At 30.0% G+C, this 21723-nt stretch overlaps 3 protein-coding genes across 3 annotated transcripts; 2 read left to right on the top strand and 1 right to left on the bottom strand.

Moving 5' to 3' along the window:
- Positions 1-1114: 1114 nt before the first annotated feature.
- On the top strand, positions 1115-20057 carry LOC135137892 (uncharacterized). Its single transcript, XM_064067662.1, has 5 exons — positions 1115-2507; positions 13343-13776; positions 17827-17882; positions 17987-18090; positions 18141-20057. The coding sequence occupies exons 1-5, from the start codon at positions 1122-1124 to the stop codon at positions 19887-19889; spliced, it is 3729 nt and encodes a 1242-aa protein (XP_063923732.1). The 5' UTR covers positions 1115-1121; the 3' UTR covers positions 19890-20057.
- LOC135138096 (carboxypeptidase N subunit 2-like) lies at positions 11358-13236 on the top strand. The gene has a single exon (XM_064067953.1). The coding sequence runs from the start codon at positions 11378-11380 to the stop codon at positions 13112-13114; it is 1737 nt and encodes a 578-aa protein (XP_063924023.1). The 5' UTR covers positions 11358-11377; the 3' UTR covers positions 13115-13236.
- Positions 20050-20661, bottom strand: LOC135138097 (uncharacterized). Its single transcript, XM_064067954.1, has 2 exons — positions 20382-20661; positions 20050-20333 (listed from the first exon to the last, which is right to left on the bottom strand). Exons 1-2 carry the CDS (start codon positions 20627-20629, stop codon positions 20096-20098), a joined length of 486 nt encoding a protein of 161 aa, XP_063924024.1. The 5' UTR covers positions 20630-20661; the 3' UTR covers positions 20050-20095.
- Positions 20662-21723: the final 1062 nt, after the last annotated feature.

Below are 21723 nucleotides of genomic sequence, written 5' to 3'. Positions count from 1 at the left end.
AAATCGACAAATAAAGAGTTTATGAAAATCAAAAACTGAAAAATCGAAATATTTAGAAATCGTAAAATTTTAGAGAAAAACTGAACTCTGATCTTTCGTTCTAAATTTACCAAGGTAGTATGTGAAAAACTACCTGACCTACAACAAGTTAGTATATATTTAGTTAGATCATCCACGTTGTTACTTTGTAGCAAATTGTAAGCATTTTCTTTTTTTTTTTTTGTAATTCTTCATGGACCTGGATTTCACTTAAACATTGTTTTTATATGAATGGGGTTACAACATACGACTATTGTCGCATGCCACATTTAGCATCTTATTTTTAATTCTCAATCATCAGTTCGTTCTGCTCGCCCACTCTTCTTAGAAACAGAAATTTCGACCTTTGTGAACAGCCTATTTCCATATCTTCCAACTTCTTTTTTCACTTTTCTAAGATTACTAAAAGAGTTGGTAAAAGATAACAACCTTGCTCTAGTGCTTTGATGGGTTTAGCCATTCTGAAACATTTTTACGGCCTTAAATTGAATGATTTATCTATGTTTATAGCTATTACTAATGCTTACGTAAGTGCTCTTTATTTGCTTTTACTAAGTACTTCTTATACGTTACTATACGCCATCTCGTGTTTGTTCCTTACATATGAAATAAACACTTACAAAAAGCCGAATAACTGTTTTAAATAGCCTAAAGTTTTATGCTTTCTAAGAAATAGATACCGCTAACTTGGTCATTGCTACTGGAAACTGAAAGTATCGACAAAAATGTTTATATTTCTGGAATATTTTTTAACCTTTAATTTAATAAAACATAACCTAATGAAAAAATTCTTCTGCATCAAACACCAACAAACTCACTAGATTTTCATGGCCAACCCTACTATATAAAGATCGTGAACGGTTAATACTCAAACTTTGATAATTTATTATCTCATACAAAGTGCACATGATAGAAAGAGGAAACGTTTTATTTTTGTTTTTTGTAGTATGTACCCTTGACCAGAAGTTATATCAGAGGCCAACAAATATCCTTATGTTTATTTTCATGTTTACTAACATTGACAACACTATCAAAGGTTATCGTTGTTTCCCGAATGTCTATTTATGAGAGTGCAAAATCAAATGCACGCCAATTTCAGTAGTTTCACAACCACCATAAAGACATTTACCATGTGTAAATTCGAAAACCAAATTTTGTGCTTTTTCCTGGTGATATGTTGTCTCCACCAATGTCTTACTCATGGTTCGACTTTCCAAAACGCCACACTCTTTTGCAAAACCTTCCCCAGCGCCAGACAAAGCTTATCAATAAACTACGACGAACTCTCCAAAAATGCCAACAACTCGTGCCACAACAATGCCTACAAAGTCGCCTACGTCACAGGAACGGTTCGAACGATCTACAAAAACACTGTCACCGATTTGCAAAACCTCAACGGACTCAACTTCACCCAAGTCGGATTAGAAGAAATACAAATCGGTGCGTTTACAAACTTTCCAAAGTTAGAGACACTGACACTAAACAGCAACAATATCAAAGAAATTAGAAGTGGCGTTTTCCAAAACCTTCCCCTGGTCAACTTACTTCTAAATAACAACTCGATTTCGAGTTTGGAAGAGCGAGCTTTTCACAATTTAGCGTCCCTGCGGATGCTGTCTCTGGAGAAAAATAGTTTGAAGAAAATCCAGAAACGAGTCTTCGATAATATTGCTCTTTGGGTTTTGAACCTCCGACACAACGAAATTGACGAAATAGAAGCTGGCGCTTTTGATGCCGTTCATCCAGAGTCGCACAAGTGGAATATTCTGATTTATCTTTCTGACAATAACTTGAAAGAAATTAATCCAGAAGTTTTCAATATAGAGCATCTGGTCACTTTAAATTTGGACAAAAATTCTATTTCAAAAATTCGTCCAGGCGACTTGGCGAATCTACCCAACCTACGTGATCTACACCTATCTAGAAACAGGCTAAAACTTATTTCAAACGATGTATTCAAAGGGTCAACGATTGAAAATCTGGACATCAGTTATAACCAGATTTCTGAGATTGAAAGTCAAGCTTTTGACGACATGGAATATTTACTCAAACTGAACATGGGTAACAATAAATTGAAGATTTGGGACGGTAACTGGTTCAGTGGGTCGTGGTCTTCTGGGTTTCACACGTTCAGAAAACTTTACGCTGGGTATAACAACATTGAGGAAATTCCAGGAAACGCCTTCCAGAATTTTGGGGGCAACTATTTTATGGTCGATTTGAAGTGGAACAAAATTAGAGGGATTGCTGATGGGGCTTTCAATGGAGTTACAGGTCTACATCTTCTGGATCTATCTCATAATGAAATAAGTGAATGGGATGAGAATTTGTTGCGACAGGTGAAGGTGATAGGGACTGTGAATCTGAGTGGGAATAAGTTTAAGTGTGCGGATATTTCTGCGGATTATGTAGTCGTTCCTAGAGCTAGACGAGTTATATTACAAGACTGTGTACAATTTGATGAAAATTGAAAATATATTTTAGTGTATTTTTTTCCTAATCTGATGGGTTAAATAAATCTCGGACAACTCTATGGAAAGTAAGAGTTATTTTCATACTGGACATATTTATTTATCAATTGCAAGAGAGACCTCATCTGAGTAGAGCGGCAAAATATACGTGTCTTATAATTTTCAGATAATTAATTATTATCTAATTAATTAATTGTAATATTATACGAAATAATAATCAACATATTAAAAAAAATAAAAACACGCTTTATTATGTACCGTGGACATCAATTAATATTGTTCCTATCCTTTGCTTCTCGTTTCACTTGATTCACCTCAATTTGTCATTTTCACGATCTTTTAATTTTCATTTCCTCGATTTTAAATTCTTCCAATTTTTAAATTCCTCAATTTTGGAATTTTGATTTCCAGTTTTTACATTTTCGTTTTTTCATTTCTGATTTTTCAGTTTTACCACTTTGCAATTTTCCCAATTTTTTGATTCGATAATTTGAAAAATCCGAAAACTGAAAACACGAAAAATTGCAAAATCGGAAAAGTGGAAAATCGAAAAATCTCAAATGGAGGAATCGAAAAATTGCAGCATTGAAAAACTTAAAAATCGAAAAAAAATTAATGAATCGGAAAATTGGAAACAAGAAAAAGTATTGCAAAGGCGGAAAATTATAGAATTGTAAAAATAGCAAAGTCAAAAAACTGTAACACTGAAAGATCAAAAAATTGAAAAATGAAATATACGTATCTATATAATTTTTCGAATTTCCCATTTCCAATTTTTTTATTTTTTCGATTTATCAATTTTTCTTGGATTTTTCGATTTATCGGTTTTTCGAAATTTCACTTTTGGGATGTTTTAATTTGTGATATTTTAAATTCCTTGTTAATTAAAACAATTAATCGATTTTCTTACTTTTCACTTTCTCCATTTTTCGACTTCTAATTTTCTAATTTACCCATTTCAGCATTTCCCGACTTTTCGATGTTCTTCAAAAATATTTAGAAAATAAAAAAATCCCAAAATCAATTGAAATGTCGAAAAACCGAGAAATTGAAAACTTGAAAAATCGAGAATTTTAAAAGTCGAAAAATTTTAAACATCGAAGAACTGAATGTCAAGAAAGCGAAACATCAAAACTCGTAAAATCGAAATTGCACTTTTTTGAGTTTTAAGTTTCTCAATTTTTATCTTCCGATTTTGAAATTTTCGTTTCTTCCAATTTTTAGATTTTTCAAAGTTTTCATTTTATACATTCTTGTTTTTGAATTTTTTTCAATTTTACAATTTTGCAATTTTTTCAGTTTTTTTATTTGAAAATACACGAAAAATTCCAAACCGAAAAACTGAAGAAACGAAAATTTGAACAATGAAGAACTGAAAATGGAGAATCTTAAAAATCGAAAAAAAATTATGAATCGAAAAATTGGAAAACTCAAATATTGTAAAAGCGACAAAATATAGAATTGTAAAAATTGTTAAGTCGAAAAACAGTAACACTGAAAGTTCAAAATTATCGATTTCTCAATTTTTCCATATATCAATTTTGAAATTATTGCCCTTTTGATTCTTTATGTTTTCCGAATTTTCAGTTTTTTAATTTCTCCATTTTTCAATTTTTTTTTAATTTTGGCGTTTAAACTTTGAGGTTTTATATTTCTCGATTAATCGATTGTCGATTTCTCAATTTTTCGCCCTTTTAATTTTTTTTAATTCTTGGATTTTCCGACTTTCCGACTTCCCAATTTTTAAATTTTTCGATGTTTCAGTTTTGGAATCTTCTAGTTTTCAATTTTTTAAATTTCTATTTTTTAGTTTGCCGATTTCTCGATTTTCAATTTTTCCCTGTTCAAAATTTTACATTTCTCGACTTCAATTATTCTTTTAATTTTTGGCGTTTCTAAGATTGTAGTTTTTCGATTTCTCGATTAATCGATTCTTTGACTTCGCAACTTTTCGAATTTACGATTTCCCAATTTTTCAATATTTCAGTTTTGGGATTTTTGGATTTTTTTTACTCTTTTGATTTTTTGAATTTTCAGTTCTTCAATTTTCGGTTCAATTTTTTGATTTTTTAATTATTTTAAATTTTGGCGTTTTAAACTTTCAGTTTTTCCATTTCCCGATTAATCGATTTTCGATTTCTCGATTTGTGGCCTTTTTAATTTTTTTATTGTTCAATTTTTCGATTTCTGGAGTTTGCGATATTTCAATTTTCCTCTTTTCCAGGTGTTTGATTTTCCAATTTTTCGATTTCCCGGTTTTTCAATTTTTCGATTTTTCAATTTTTCTTCAATTTTTCGATATATATTTCGTTTTGGGATATTTTAATTTTCGATTTTTCAATTAGCCTGTTTTTTGATTTGCCGATTTCTCTATTTTCAGTTTTTCGATGTTTTCAATTTTACATTTTTCGATTTCAATTCTTCTAATTTTTGGCGTTTTTAAACCTTGAATTTTTCGATTTTGCGATTAATCGATTTTTCCACTTTTCCCTTTTTCGATTTTTCAACTTTTCAATTTTTTAGTTTACCCATTTCTCGATTTTCCGACTTTTCAAAATCTTTCAAAAAAAATTCAGAAGATACAAATTCCCAAAATTAAAATGTTGAAAAACTGAAAAACAGAAAACTTAAAAAATTGGGAATTGTAAAAGTCCAAAAATTTTAACTGTCAAGAAACCAAAATATTAAAAAATCAAAAAATTGAAAAATCGAAAAATATGATATTTGAAAAATTAAACAATTGAAAAATCAAAACAATTCTTTTATTTTCAATTTTTCGATTTATCAATTTTTCTTCGATTTTTGGATTTATCAGTTTTTCGGAATTTCACTTTTGGGATGTTTTAATTTGCGATATTTTAAATTTCCTGTTAACTAAAATATATAGTTAATCGATTTTTGACTTTTCGCTTTCTCGATTTTTCGACTTTCCAATTTTCTAATTTATCCATTTCAGCATTTCCCGACTTTTCGATGTTCTTCAAAAAAAATCACAAAATAAAAAATCCCAAAATCAATTGAAATGTTGAAAAATTGAGAATTCTAAATGTAGAAAAATTTTAAATATCGAAGAACCGAATCTCAAGAAACCGAAACATCAAAAACTCGTAAAACCGAAAACGTGAATAATATAAAAATTAAACAATTCGTAAATCAAAACATTTCTTTTATTTTCACTATTTCGATTTTACAATAAGTACATATTATTTATTTTTTTCGATTTTGCACTTTTTTGAGTTTTAAGTTTCTCAATTTTTTTATCTTCCGATTTTGAACTTTTCGTTTCTTCCAATTTTTACATTTTTCAAAGTTGTCATTTTATACATTTTTGTCTTTTCATTTTTTTCAATTTTACAATTTTGCAGTTTTTACAGTTTTTTTATTTGAAAAGTTGAAATATCCGATAACTTAAAAAACGAAAAATTGCAAATTGAAAAACTGAAGAAACAAAAATTTGAAGCAATGGAAAATATAAAATCGAGAATCTTAAAAATCGAAAAAAAATTATGAATCGAAAAATTGGAAAACTCAAATATTGTAAAAGCGACAAAATATAGAATTGTAAAAATTGTGAAGTCGAAAAACAGTAACACTGAAAATTCAAAAAATTGAAAAATTAAATATCGAGAAATTCTCATTTTTCGTATTTTCGATTTCTCAATTTCTCGATATATCAGTTTTGGAATTATTGCCTTTTTGATTCTTTGGGTTTTTCGAATTTTCAGTTTTACAGTTTCTCCACCTTTCAATTATTTTAATTTTGGCGTTTAAAGCTTTCAGGTTTTATGTTTCTCGATTAATCGATTGTCGATTTCTCGATTTTTCGCCCTTTTAATTTTTTTTAATTCTACGATTTTCCGACTACCCAATTCTTCAATTTTTCGGTATTTCAGTTTTGGAATCTTCTAATTTTCAATTTTTTAAATTTCTATTTTTTAGTTTCCGATTTCTCGATTTTTAATTTTTCCATGTTCGAAATTTTACATTTCTGGATTTCAATTATTCTTTTAATTTTTGGCGTTTCTAAGATTGTAGTTTTTCGATTTCTCGATTAATCGATTCTTTGACTTCGCAACTTTTCGAATTTACGATTTCCCAATTTTTCAATATTTCAGTTTTGGAATTTTTGGATTTTTTTACTCTTTTGATTTTTTGAATTTTCAGTTCTTCAATTTTCGGTTCAATTTTTTGATTTTTTAATTATTTTAAATTTTGGCGTTTTAAACTTTCAGTTTTTCCATTTCCCGATTAATCGATTTTCGATTTCTCGATTTGTCGCCTTTTTAATTTTTTTATTGTTCAATTTTTCGATTTCTGGAGTTTGCGATATTTCAATTTTCCTCTTTTCCAGGTTTTTGATTTTCCAATTTTTCGATTTCCCGGTTTTTCAATTTTTCGATTTTTCAAATTTTCTTCAATTCTTCGATATATATTTCGTTTTGGGATATTTTAATTTTCAATTTTTTAATTAACCTGTTTTTTGATTTGCCGATTTCTCTATTTTCAGTATTTCGATGTTTTCAATTTTACATTTTTCGATTTCAATTCTTCTAATTTTTGGCGTTTTTAAACTTTCAATTTTTCGATTTTGCGATTAATCGATTTTTCCACTTTTCGCTTTCTCGATTTTTCAAATTTTCAATTTTTTAATTTACTCATTTCGCGATTTCCCGGCTTTTCGATGTTCTTCAAAAAAATACAAAAAAAATCCCAAATTTGAAATGTTCAAACACTGAGAATTCGAACACTTGAAAAAAAACGAAAAACCGAGTGTCAAGAAACCAAAACATCAAAAAATCGTAAAATCTAAAAATCGAAAAACAAAATTTAAAAAATCGAAAAATTCAAAAACCAAAACACTTTTTTTATTTTCAATATTTCGGTTTTACAATCCATACATATGTATTTCGTTGTATGGATTTTGCAATTTTTTGAGTTTTAATTTACTCATTTCTCGATTTTCCGACTTTTCAAAGTTTTTCAAAAAAAATTCAGAAGATACAAATTCCCAAAATTAAAATGTTGAAAAACTGAAAAACAGAAAACTTAAAAAATTGGGAATTGTAAAAGTCCAAAAATTTTAACTTTCAAGAAACCAAAATATTAAAAAATCAAAAAATTGAAAAATCGAAAAATATGATATTCAAAACACTTCTTTTATTTTCAATTTTTCGATTTATCAATTTTTCTTCTATTTTTCGATTTATCAGTTTTTCGAAATTTCACTTTTGGGATGTTTTACTTTGCGATATTTTAAATTTCTTGTTAACTAAAATAGTTAATCGATTTTTGACTTTTCGCTTTCTCGATTTTTCGACTTTCCAATTTTCTAATTTATCCATTTCAGCATTTCCCGATTTTTCGATGTTCTTCAAAAAAATCAGAAAACAAAAAATCCCAAAATCAACTGAAATGTGGAAAAATTGAGAATTCTAAAAGTCGAAAAATTTTAAATATCGAAGAACCGAATCTCAAGAAACCAAAACATCAAACACTCGTAAAATCGAAGAATTGAAAAATATAAAAATTAAACAATTCGTAAATCAAAACATTTCTTTTATTTTCAATAGTTCAATTTTACAATACATATTATTTAGTTTTTTCGATTTTGCACTTTTTTGAGTTTTAAGTTTCTCAATTTTTATCTTCCGATTTTGAAATTTTCGTTTCTTCCAATTTTTAGATTTTTAAAAGTTGTCATTTTATATATTTTTGTCTTTTTTACAGTTTTTTTATCTGGAAAGTTGAAATATCCGAAAACTTAAAAAACGAAAAATTGTAAATCGAAAAACTGAAGAAACGAAAATTTGAAGCAATGAAAAACTTAAAATCGAGGATCTTAAAAATCGAAAAAAAATTATGAATCGAAAAATTGGAAAATTCAAATATGGTAAAAGCGACAAAATATAGAATTGAAAAATTTGTGAAGTCGAAAAGCAGTAACACTGAAAGTTCAAAGAATTGAAAAATTAAATATCGAGAAATTCTCATTTTTCGAATTATCGATTTCTCAATTTTTCCATATATCAATTTTGGAATTATTGCCTTTTTGATTCTTTAGGTTTTTCGAATTTTCAGTTTTTCAATTTCTCCATTTTTCAATTTTTTTTAATTTTGGCGTTTAAAACTTTCAGGTTTTATATTTCTCGATTAATCGATTTTCGATTTCTCGATTTGTCGCCCTTTTAATTTTTTTATTGTACAATTTTTCGATTTCTCGAGTTTGCGATATTTCAATTTTCCTCTCTTCCAGGTTTTTTGATTTTTCAATTTTTCGATACAAATTTCGTTTTGGGTTATTTTTATTTTCGATCTTTTAATTTTCCTGTTTTTTGATTTGCCAATTTCTCTATTTTCAATTTTTCGATGTTTTTAATTTTACATTTTTCGGTTTCAATTCTTTTAATTTTTGACGTTTTTAAACTTTCTGTTTCCCGATTTTGCGATGACTCGATTTTTCCACTTTTAGCTTTTTCGATTTTTCAACTTTTCAATTTTTTAATTTACCCATTTCTCGATTTCCTGGCTTTTCGATGTTCTTCAAAAAAACCCAAAAAAATCCCAAATTTGAAATGTTGAAAAATTGAAAATTCAAAAACTTGAAAAAAAATATCGAAAAACCGAATGTCAAGAAACCAAAACAGCAAAAAATCGTAAGATCGAAAAATCGAAAAACATAAAATTTACAAAATTGAACAACCAAAATACTTTTTATTTTCAATATTTCGGTTTTACAATCCATACATATTTCGTTTTATCGATTTTGCAATTTTTTGAATTTGAATTTACCCATTTCTCGATTTCCCGACTTTTCGAAGTTTTTCAAAAAAAATTCAGAAAATACAAATTCCTGAAATTGAAATTTTGAAAAATCGAGGAATTGAAATTTTGAAAAATCTAGAAATCTAAAAGACGAAAAATTTTAAATATCGAAAAATCAAATGTCAAGAAGCCGAAACGACAAAAAATCGTAACATCGAAAAATTGAAAACTGTAAATTTTATAAAAATTGAACAATTGAAGAAAACACAATTCTTTATTTTCAATATTTCGATTTTACAATAGGTACATTTTTCATCTTTTCGATTTTGCACTTTTTCGATTTTTGAGTTTTTCAGTTTTAAAATTTCGATTTCGAATTTTTCGTTTTTTACAATTTTTACAGTTTTCGTTTTTTACAATTTTTACATTTTTCAAAGTTTTCATTTTATACATATTCATTTTTTCATTTTTGATTTTTCAATTTTACAGTTTTGCCATTTTTCCAATTTTTTGATTCCAAAAGTTGAAAAATCCGAAACTGAAAAAATGAAAAATTGCAAAATCGAAAAAGTGGAAAATCGAAAAATTGCAAATCGAAGAACTACAGAAAAGAAAAACTGTAATAATGAAGAACTTAAAATCACGAAACTTTAAAATCGAAAAAAATGAATGAATCGAAAAATGGAAAACAAGAAAATACGAATTGAAGCGAAAATTTGGAGAACCCAAATATTCTAAAGGCGAAAAATTATAGAATTGCAAAAACTGTAAATTCCAAAAACAGTAACACACATAGAAAAATTGAAAAATTAAAAATAGAAATATTAAAAAATTAAAAATAAAAAAATTGAAAAACCAAATAAATGAAAACGTTTTGAAATCCAAAGATTTTTTTCCACAACTAACTGAGTTCTCAACCGACTGGAAATCATTAATCGACTTCTGTTTCTCGATTTTTCGACTTTTCAATTTTTTGATTTAGCCATTTCTCGATTTCCCGACTTTTCGAAGTTTTTCGAAAAAATCCAGAAAACAAAAAATCCCAAAATTAAAATGTTGAAAAACTGAAAAACCGAAAACTTAAAAAATCGAGAATTCTAAAAGTCGAAAAATTTTAACTATCGAAGAACCGAATGTCAAGCAACCGAAATATTAAAAAATCGTAAAATCAAAAAATTGAAAAAACGAAAATTATAAAATTTGAAAAATTGAACAATTGAAAAACCAAAACACTTCTTTTATTTTCAATATTTCGATTTTACAATTTTATACATTTCGTTTTGTTGTTTTTGCTCTTTTCTGAGTTTTAATTTTGTGAATTTTAATCTTTGGATTTTTTTATTCAAAAAGTTGAAAAATCCGAAAACCGGGAAAACGAAATATTGCAAAATAGGACAAAGCGCAGAACCGAAGAAACGAAAAATTGAAACAATAAAAACTCGAACTAAAATCGAGAAACTTAAAAATAGAAAAAATAATGAATGGATAAATTGGAAAGAAGAAAAAACGAATCGAATCTCGAAAAATTGGAAAGCTCAAATATTGTAAAAGCGAAAAATAATAGAATTTTCAAAATTATGAAGTCGAAAAAGTAACACTGAAAGATCGAGAAATCGAAAATTTAAAAAGCGAGAAACTGAAAAATCTAAGACTGAAAAAAATTTTAAGAATCTAGAAGTTGATATATCGAAAAATTAAAAAAAAAATGTTTATAAGAACAAGTACTCTCTAGACAAATACACAAGTGTGTTTTCGTAACATAATGTGTTCGAATTGTAGACAGTGGCGGAGTATGGGTGATCAAGTACGACACGTTAACGAATTCAGAAAAACAAGTTCTACAACAATTCTAAAAAATGTTTTTTGAATACGCTACCTATATGAGGTGGTACCAATTCGGTTGTGGCTAATTTAATTATTGTAAATATTGCATTAGTAGTACACTTGATCGGGAGTCATATCAGAGTCCAAAATAAAATAACTATCCTTATGTTTGACAACATTATCAAAGGTTATCGCTTTTCCACGAATCTCTTTGTATGCGTGCGTAAATTCAAACGCACCAGGTTCCAGTACTTTCACAACCACCATAAAAACAACACACCATGCGTAAATTCAAAAATCTAATTTTTTCCTTTTTCCTGGTGATATGTTGTGTCCACCAGTGTCTTACTCATGATTCAACTTTCCAAAATGCCACAGTCTATTGCAACAGCTGCAAATACGTTTACGTCACAGGAATAGTTCGCACAATCTACGAAAACGCTTATATCGATGGCCAGCAAAACCCCAACAGACTCAACTTCACGCAAGTCGGATTAGAGGAAATACAATTTGGTGCGTTTACAAATTTTTCAAACTTAGAAACACTGATACTAAACAGCAACAATGTCAAAGAAATTAGAAGTGGCGTTTTCCGAAACCTTCCCTTGGTCAACTTGTTTTTATATAACAACCAAATTTCGACTGTACACGAGCGGGCTTTTTGCAATTTGACGTCTCTGAGAGTGCTGTCCTTGGGGAAAAATATCTTGAAGAAGATCCCAAAGGGAATTTTCGAAAATGTCGCACTTTGGGAGTTGCACTTGGGACAAAACAGGATCGAGGAAATAGACGTCGGAGCGTTTGCAAATCTTCCAAATTTGAAAGTGCTAAATGTAAACGACAACAACCTTAAAGTAATTAAAAGTGGTATTTTCAACAACCTTCCAGTGGAGAAATTGTTTTTAAATAACAACACAATTTCGACTCTGGAGGAACGAGCTTTTTACAATTTGACGTCGCTGCAAATGTTGTCTCTGGAGAACAATAAATTGAAGAAAATCCAGACGGCAGTGTTTGAAAATGTCGCAGTTTTGGAGTTGCAGTTGGGACACAACAGCATTGAGGAAATCGAAGACGGGACAAACCTTACAAATTTGAAAGTACTAATCATGAACAACAACAATCTTAAAGAAATTGAAAGTCGAATTTTTGGAAACCTTCCAGTGGTTAGCTTGTTTTTAAACAACAACTCGATTTCGACTCTTGAGGGAGCTTCTCACAATTTAAAGTTCCTGCAGACGCTGTCTCTGGAAAGCAATAATTTGAAGACAATCCCGAAGGGAATTTTCGAAAATGTCACACTTCGGAAGTTGTACTTGGGACAGAACAGGATTGAGAAAATTAATCCAGAAGATTTCAGTTCAGCGCATCTGGTCACTTTAAATTTGGACAAGAATTTGATTTCGAAAATTCGTCCAGGCGATCTGGCGAATTTACCTACCCTACGTGATTTGCGCATATCTGGAAACAGGCTAAAGTTTATTCCAAACGGTGTATTCAACGGGTCGGCGATTGAAAATCTGGACATCAGTCATAACCAGATTTCTGGGATTGAAAGTCAAGCTTTTGACGGCATGGAACGTTTACTCAAAATGAAGATGGGTTACAATAAATTGAAGATTTGGGACGGCAACTGGTTCAGAGGTTCGTGGTCCTCTGATTGGACTCCGACGTTCAGAGAAATTTACGCCGAGTATAACGACTTTGAGGAAATTCCGGGAAACGCGTTCCAGAATTTTGAGAACAACACTTTTATTATTGATTTGAAGTGGAACAAAATTAAGAAGATTCATGATGGGGCTTTCAATGGAATTACATATCTACAAAATCTAGACCTATCTCATAATGAAATAAGTGAATGGGGTGATCTGTTAGACCACATGAAAATTGTAGGAACTGTAAATGTGGATGATAATAAGTTTGATTGTATTGTGTTTCGTTACATAATCGTTCCTCACTTAAAACTGGTACCAATACACCCATGTGTAGATATGGGGCGTTGTGGCAACAATTACTGAAACCCAGATGTCAAAAACTTTATGATAATTTGTAATTTGTGTAAAATTAATTTTTCAGAAGTCGTTAGGTTTTTGGATAAGTATTGTCCTTTATAAGGTCAACATGAAGACAGATGAGAAAAGTGTAGATTTGAATCCCAAAAAAGGTGGTTCTTAAGTTTAAGTTAGTGTAATAATAATAATAAAATAATACAAATACCTACAAAATTACAAATTGTTGTAATACAGGACAAATTTTTGGTTGTTTCCCCCATGATGATCGTGCACTTTAATTTGACCTCCGGGAACAAAAAATCTCCCTTGTACATCCAGAACTTTGTTGCTGCTAGGATTTCTGACGGTCTGTTCCTCAGAATTATATTGCCACAGCTGACTCGGAGCTCCACTTTTTGCCTCAGTTACAAGATGAAACTCATTTTGGGCCCCCTGTGCATGAAGATATCTCCTAGAAGCAGAACTGTGTTTTCTAATAAATCAAGCACGTGTCTGTACTTACCCTGTACCAACGTTCTGCAGAAAAAACTAGCCTGGGATGGGCACTCAAATTCCCATTGTTGCAGCGGACTTCCTGTAAATTCTCGGAGTTTGACTTCAGGTTCGCTTGCGTCTAGGACGAGAGACGAAGCCGAATTTACGATGATGACGGAATACGGGTGGTCTGGGTACCATTGCACCTTTTGCTGGATCACGGAGTGGGTTTGATGGATTTTTGAAATGGGTGGCAAGTGGAAGATGAACTCATGGTGGGTTTTCTTCAAACTATTGTCGGAATGGATTTTATAAGGAAGTAGTTGCACCGCATGATTTCTCATCTGACCAGAGCAGCAAAACCACATAAATTATTAACGTTGGAGCAAGACTAACTAGTAATTTTAATACGCTCTGTAGAAATTCTGTCAGGGGTTATGGATGTGGCTACTTTGTGGTCGTAATTTGATAGGTTGTTTTCTTGGGTTTCTTATAACTTTCGATTGTTAATTTACCACAAGATAATTAATTATCAAAATAAATAATTTGTGTTTTCTGTCTAGAATTCAGGGTCACGGAGCAAAAATTCGGTGCGAAATTCGAAATCTTTGAATTTTTTTAAAACTGCGATATTTCAATGGACGGAAGTGACTTCTGTGGCCCCAACTCTACTATCCAAACTAAAATATTGGAAAATCGGAAAATCGCGTCATTGAAACAATGAAGGAAACAAAAATTTTAAAATAAAAAATCCAAAAATTTCAAAATGAAAATCGAGAAACTAAAAAATCGAGACACCGAAAAATTGAAATATTGTAAAAACATAGGAAAATTAAAAATAAAACTGCAAAATCGGGAACTGAAAAACTGGAAAAACCAAAAAAAAAATCCCAAAATTGAAAGATCAAAAAAAAACGACAAACGAAACAATTTTGAAATTTTTCAATTTTGAAGTTTTCAAGTTAATAATAATAATAATAGTAATAATAGAGTTTATTTCCAACAGACTATGTTAGTCTATAGTGGATTTTTGATTTTCAACTTTAATCAAAATAAAATTTTGCAAAATCGAATAACTGTAACACCGAAACATAAAAAAATGCAACAATTAAATTGAGATTGAAAAATCGACAAAATGCAGCAAATTCTGCAATTTTCCGATATAATTAATCGATTCTTTGACTTCGCAATTTTTCAAATTTACGATTTCTCAAATTTTCAATATTCCAGTTTTGGAATTTTTGGGTTTTTTTAGTCTTTTGATTTTATGAATTTTCAATTCTTCAATTTATTGATTTTGGCTTCTTAAACTTTCAGTTTCTCCATTTCTCGATTAATCGATTTGTCGCCTTTTTAATTTTTTTATTGTTCCATTTTTCGATTTCCCGAGTTTGCGATATTTCAATTTTCCTCTTTTTTCAGGTTTTTGATTTTCCAATATTTCGATTTTCCGACGTTTCGATTTCCCGGTTTTTCAATTTTTCGATTTCTCAATTTTTCTTCAATTTTTCGATACATAGGTATCTCGTTTTGGGTTATTCTTATTTTCGATTTTTTAATTTTCCTGTTTTTTGATTTGCCGATTTCTCTACTTTCAATTTTTCGATGTTTTCAATTTTACATTTTTCGATTTTAATTCTTCTAATTTTTGGCGTTTTTAAAGTTTCCATTTTTCGATTTTGCGATGAATCGATTGTTCTCGATTTCCTGGCTTTTCGATATTCTTCGAAAAAATTCTAAAAAATTCCCAAATTCGAAAACTTGAAAAAAAAAATCGAAAAACCGAGTGTCAAGAAACCAAAATATCAAAATATCGTAAAATCTAAAAATCGAAAAACAAAATTAAAAAATCGAAAAATTGAAAAACCAAAACACTTTTTTATTTTCAATATTTCGGTTTTACAATCCATACATATTTCATTTTATCGATTTTGCAATTTTTGGAGTTTTAATTTACTCATTTCTCGATTTTCCGAGTTTTCAGTTTTTCAAAAAAAATTCAGAAAATACAAATTCCCAAAATTAAATTGTTGAAAAACTGAAAAACAGAAAACTTAAAAAAATGGGAATTCTAAAAGTCCAAAAATTTTAACTGTCAAGAAACCGAAATATTAAAAAATCAAAAAATTGAAAAATCGAAAAATATGATATTTGAAAAATTGAACAATTAAAAAATCAAAACACTTCTTTTATTTTCAATTTTTCAATTTATCAATTTTCCTTCCATTTTTCGATTTCCCGGCTTTTCAATTTTTCTTCAATTTTTCGATAGACATATTTCGTTTTGGGATTTTTTAATTTTCGAATTTTTAAATTCCGTTTTTTGATTTGCCGATTTCTCTAGGTATTTCCAATTTTTCGATGTTTTAAATTTTACATTTTCAGATTTCAATTCTGTTAATTTTTGGCGTCTCTAAACTTTCAGATTTTCGACTTTGCCATTAATCGATTTTTCAAAAATTTTTCAATTTTTTAATTTACCCATTTCTCGATTTCCCGGCTTTTCGATGTTCTTCCAAAATCCAGAAAATAAAAATTGAAATGTTGAAAAATTGGAAGTTCGAAAACTTGAAAAATCGAAAAGTTGAAACATTTTAAATATCGAAAAACCGAACGTCAAGAAACCAAAATATCAAAAAATCGTAAATTCGAAAAACTGGAAAACATAAAATTTTAAAAATTGATCAATCGAAAAACCAAAACACTTCTTTGTTTTCAATAGTTCGTTTTTACAATACACACACATTTTCATTTTTCGATTTTGCAAGTTTTTGAGTTTTAATTTACTCATTTCTCGATTTCCCGTCTTTTCGAAGTTTTTCAAAAAAAAAAACAGAAAATAAAAAAAATCCTAAATTTGAGATGAAAAATTGAGAAATCCAGAACTTGAATATACTTCTTTTATTTTCAATATTTCGATCTTACAATACGTATCTCATTTTTTCGATTTTGCACTTTTTCGACTTTTAAGCTTCTCGGTTTTAAAATTTCGATTTTAAATTTTTCGTTTTTTACAATTTTTACATTTTTCAAAGTTTTCATTTTATACATATTTATTTTTTCATTTTTGATTTTTCACCTTTACAGTTTTGCCATTTTTCCAATTTTTTGATTCGAAAAGTTCAAAAATCCGAAACTGAAAAAATGAAAAATTGCAAAATCGAAAAATTGGAAAATCGAAAAATTGCAAATCGACGAACTACAGAAAAGAAAAACTGTAACAATGAAGAACTTAAATCACGAAACCTAAAAATCGAAAAAAAAATAATGAATCGAAAAATTGGAAACAAGAAAAAACGAACTGAAGCGAAAATTTGGAGAACCCAAATATTGTAAAAGCGAAAAATTATATAATTGCAAAAACTGTAAATTTCAGAAACAGTAACAGATCGAAAAATTGAAAAATTAAAAACAGAAAACTTTTCAATTTTTTAATTTAGCCATTTCTCGATTTCCCGACTTTTCGAAGTTTTTCAAAAAAATTCAGAAAATCAAAAAATTCCAAAATTAAAATGTTGAAAAACTGAAAACCGAAAACTTAAAAAATCCAGGATTCTAAATGTCGAAAAATTTTAACTATCGAAGAACCGAATGTCAAGAAAACGAAATATTAAAAAATCGTAAAATAAAAAAATTGAAAAATAGGAAAATATAAAATTTGAAAAATTGAACAACTGAAAAACCAAAATATTTCTTTTATTTTAAATACTTCGTTTTTACAGTTTTACATATTTCGTTTTTTTGTTTTTGCACTTTTCTGAATTTTAATTTTGTGAATTTTAATCTTTCGATTTTTTTTATTCAAAAAGTTGAAAAATCCGAAAACTGAGAAAACGAAATATTGCAAAATAGGACAAATCGAAGAACCGAAGAAACGAAAAATTGAAACATTAAAAACTCGAACTAAAATCGAGAAACTTAAAAATAGAAAAAAAATAATGAATGGATAAATTGGAAAGAAGAAAAAACGAATCGAATCTCGAAAAATTGGAAAGCTCAAATATTGCAAAAGCAAAAAATAATAGAATTTTCAAAATTATGAAGTCGAAAAACTAACACTGAAAGATCGAGAAATCGAAAATTTAAAAAGCGAGAAACTGAAAAATCTAAGACTGAAAAAAATTTTAAGAATCTAGAAGTTGAAATATCGAAAAATTAAAAAAAAAAATTTTTATAAGAACAAGTACACTCTAGACCAATTATACACAAGTGTGTTTTCGTAACATAATGTGTTCGAATTGTAGACAGTGGCGGAGTATGCGTGATCAAGTACGACACGTTAACGAATTCAGAAAAACAAGTTCTACAACAATCCTAAAAAATATTTTTTGAATACGCTACCTATATGAGGTGGTATCAGTTCGGTTGTGGCTAATTTAATTATTACAAATATTGCATTAATAGTACACTTGATAGGGAGTCATATCAGAGTCCAAAATAAAATAAATATTCTTATGTTTGACAACATTATCAAAGGTTATCGCATTTCCACGAATCTCTTTATATGCGTGCGTTAATTCAAACGCACCAGGTTCCAGTACTTTCACAACCACCATAAAAACAACACACCATGCGTAAATTCAAAAATCTAATTTTTTCCTTTTTCCTGGTGATATGTTGTGTCCACCAGTGTCTTACTCATGATTCAACTTTCCAAAATGCCACAGTGTATTGCAACAGCTGCAAATACGTCTACGTCACAGGAATAGTTCGCACAATCTACGAAAACGCTTATATCGATGGCCAACAAAACCCCAACAGACTCAACTTCACGCAAGTCGGATTAGAGGAAATACAATTTGGTGCGTTTACAAATTTTTCAAACTTAGAAACACTGATCCTAAACAGCAACAATGTCAAAGAAATTAGAAGTGGCGTTTTCCGAAACCTTCCCTTGGTCAACTTGTTTTTATATAACAACCAAATTTCGACTGTACACGAGCGGGCTTTTTGCAATTTGACGTCTCTGAGAGTACTGTCCTTGGGGAAAAATATCTTAACGAAAATCCCGAAGGGAATTTTCGAAAATGTCGCACTTTGGGAGTTGCACTTGGGACAAAACAGGATCGAGGAAATAGACGTCGGAGCGTTTGCAAATCTTCCAAATTTGAAAGTACTAAATATAAACGACAACAACCTTAAAGTAATTAAAAGTGGTATTTTCAACAACCTTCCAGTGGAGAAATTGTTTTTAAATAATAACACAATTTCGACTCTGGAGGAGCGAGCTTTTTACAATTTGACGTCGCTGCAAATGTTGTCTCTGGAGAACAATAAATTGAAGAAAATCCAGACGGGAGTGTTTGAAAATGTCGCAGTTTTGGAGTTGCAGTTGGGACACAACAGCATTGAGGAAATAGAAGACGGGACAAACCTTACAAATTTGAAAGTACTAACCCTAAACAACAACAATCTTAAAGAAATTGAAAGTCGAATTTTTGGAAACCTTCCAGTGTTTAGCTTGTTTTTAAATAACAACTCGATTTCGACTCTTGAGGGAGCTTCTCACAATTTAAAGTTCCTGCAGACGCTGTCTCTGGAGAGCAATAATTTGAAGACAATCCCGAAGGGAATTTTCGAAAATGTCACACTTCGGAAGTTGTACTTAGGACAGAACAGGATTGAGGAAATTAATCCAGAAGATTTCAGTTCAGCGCATCTGGTCACTTTAAATTTGGACAATGATTTTATTTCGAAAATTCGTCCAGGCGATCTGGCAAATCTACCCAACCTACGTGATTTGCACCTATCTGGAAACAGGCTAAAGTTTATTCCAAACGGTGTATTCAACGGGTCAGCGATTGAAAATCTGGACATCAGTCATAACCAGATTTCTGGGATTGAAAGTCAAGCTTTTGACGGCATGGAACGTTTACTCAAAATGAAGATGGGTTACAATAAATTGAAGATTTGGGACGGCAACTGGTTCAGAGGTTCGTGGTCCTCTGATTGGACTCCGACGTTCAGAGAAATTTACGCCGAGTATAACGACTTTGAGGAAATTCCGGGAAACGCGTTCCAGAATTTTGAAAATAACACTTTTATTATTGATTTGAAGTGGAACAAAATTAAGAAGATTCATGATGGGGCTTTCAATGGAATTACATATCTACAAAATCTAGACCTATCTCATAATGAAATAAGTGAATGGGGTGATCTGTTGGACCACATGAAAATTGTAGGAACTGTAAATGTGGATGATAATAAGTTTGATTGTATTAAGTTTCGTTACATAATCGTTCCTCACTTAAAACTGGTACCAATACACCCATGTGTAGATATGGGGCGTTGTGGCAACAATTACTGAAACCCAGATGTCAAAAGCTTTATGATAATTTGTAATTTGTGTAAAATTAATTTTTCAGAAGTCGTTAGGTTTTTGGATAAGTATTGTCCTTTATAAGGTCAACATGAAGACAGATGAGAAAAGTGTAGGTTTGAATCCCAAAAAAGTGGTTCTTAAGTTTAAGTTAGTGTAATAATAATAATAAAATAATACAAATACCTACAAAATTACAAATTGTTGTAATACAGGACAAATTTTTGGTTGTTTCCCCCATGATGATCGTGCACTTTAATTTGACCTCCGGGAACAAAAAATCTCCCTTGTACATCCAGAACTTTGTTGCTGCCAGGATTTCTGACGGTCTGTTCCTCAGAATTATATTGCCACAGCTGACTCGGAGCTCCACTTTTTGCCTCAGTTACGAGATGAAACTCATTTTGAGCCCCCTGTGCATGAAGATATCTCCTACAAGCAGAACTGTGTTTTCTAAATCAAGCATGTGTCTGTACTTACCCTGTGCCAACGTTCTTCAGAAAAAAACTAGCCTGTGATGGGCACTCAAATTCCCATTGTTGCAGCGGACTTCCTGTAAATTCTCGGAGTTTGACTTCAGGTTCGCTTGCGTCTAGGACGAGAGACGAAGCCGAGTTTACGATGATGATGGAATTCGGGTGGTCCGGGTACCATTGCACCTTTTGCTGGATCAAGGAGTGGGGTTTGATGGATTTCTGAAATGGGTGGCAAGGGGAAGATGAACTCATGGTGGGTTTTCTTGGTACTAACAAACTGTTGTCGGAATGGATTTTATAAGGAAGTAGTTGCACCGCATGATTTCTCATCTAAACAGAGCGGCAAAACCACGTAAATTATTATTAACGTTGGAGCAAGACCAACTAATAATTTTAATACGCTCTGTAGAAATTCTGTCAGGGGTTATGGATGTGGCTACTTTGTGGTCGTAATTTGATAGGTTGTTTTCTTGGGTTTATTATAACTTTCGATTGTTAATTTACCACAAGATAATTAATTATCAAAATAAATAATTTGTGTTTTTTGTCTAGAATTCAGGGTTACGGAGCAAAAAATTCGGTGCGAAATTCGAAACACCGAAAAATTGAAACATTGTAAAAACATAGAAAAATCAAAAATAAAACTGAAAAATCGGGAATTGAAAAATTGGAAAAACGAAAAAATAAAAAATCCCGAAATTGAAAAATCGAATAACTGTAACACCGAAGCATTAAAAAATGCAACAATTAAAAATCGAGAAATTGAAAAATCGACAAGATGCAACAATTCTGCTTTTTTAAATTTACGATTTCTCAAATTTTCAATATTCCAGTTTTAGAATTTTTGGGTTTTTTAGTCGTTTGATTTTTTGAATTTTCAATTCTTCAATTTTTTGATTTTTCAATTCTTTTAAATTTTGGCGTTTTAAACTTTCAGTTTTTCCATTTCTCGATTAATCGATTTTCGATTTCTCGATTTGTCGCCTTTTTAATTTTGTGATATTTCAATTTTCCTCTTTTTCCAGGTTTTTGTTTTCCAATTTTTCGATTTTCCGACGTTTCGCGATTTTTCAATTTTTCTTCAATTTTTCCATACATATTTCGTTCTGGGTTATTTTGATTTTCGATTTTCTAATTTTCCTGTTTTTTGATTTGCCGATTTCTCTATTTTCAATTTCTCGATATTTTCAGTTTTACATTTTTCGATTTTAATTCTTCTAATTTTTGGCGTTTTTAAACTTTCCATTTTTCGATTTTGCGATGAATCGATTTTTCTCGATTTCCCGGCTTTTCGTTGTTCTTCAAAAAAAAAACAAAAAGTTCCCGAATTTGAAATGTTCAAACAT

Source organism: Zophobas morio, unplaced genomic scaffold (genome assembly GCF_036711695.1).
Source record: "Zophobas morio isolate AGI-343-1 ecotype UQ-CSIRO unplaced genomic scaffold, CSIRO_AGI_Zmor_V1 ptg000030l, whole genome shotgun sequence".
NCBI classification, from domain to species: domain Eukaryota; kingdom Metazoa; phylum Arthropoda; class Insecta; order Coleoptera; family Tenebrionidae; genus Zophobas; species Zophobas morio.
The sequence above is the reverse complement of the archived record's forward strand: the minus strand, read 5'-3'. Positions and strand labels throughout refer to the sequence as shown.

Excerpts from the sequence above, each read along its gene's own strand:
- LOC135138096 (XM_064067953.1), top strand. The coding sequence starts at position 11,378 with ATGCGTAAATTCAAAAATCTAATTTTTTCCTTTTTCCTGGTGATATGT.
- LOC135137892 (XM_064067662.1), top strand. The coding sequence starts at position 1,122 with ATGCACGCCAATTTCAGTAGTTTCACAACCACCATAAAGACATTTACC. Across the intron at positions 13,777-17,826 it reads ACGGAATACGGGTGGTCTGG|ACAGTGGCGGAGTATGCGTG; the intron begins GTACCATTGCAC and ends TTCGAATTGTAG. Across the intron at positions 17,883-17,986 it reads TAACGAATTCAGAAAAACAA|TACACTTGATAGGGAGTCAT; the intron begins GTTCTACAACAA and ends TTGCATTAATAG.
- LOC135138097 (XM_064067954.1), bottom strand. The coding sequence starts at position 20,629 with ATGAGTTCATCTTCCCCTTGCCACCCATTTCAGAAATCCATCAAACCC. Across the intron at positions 20,334-20,381 it reads CTGAAGAACGTTGGCACAGG|GAGATATCTTCATGCACAGG; the intron begins GTAAGTACAGAC and ends TTCTGCTTGTAG.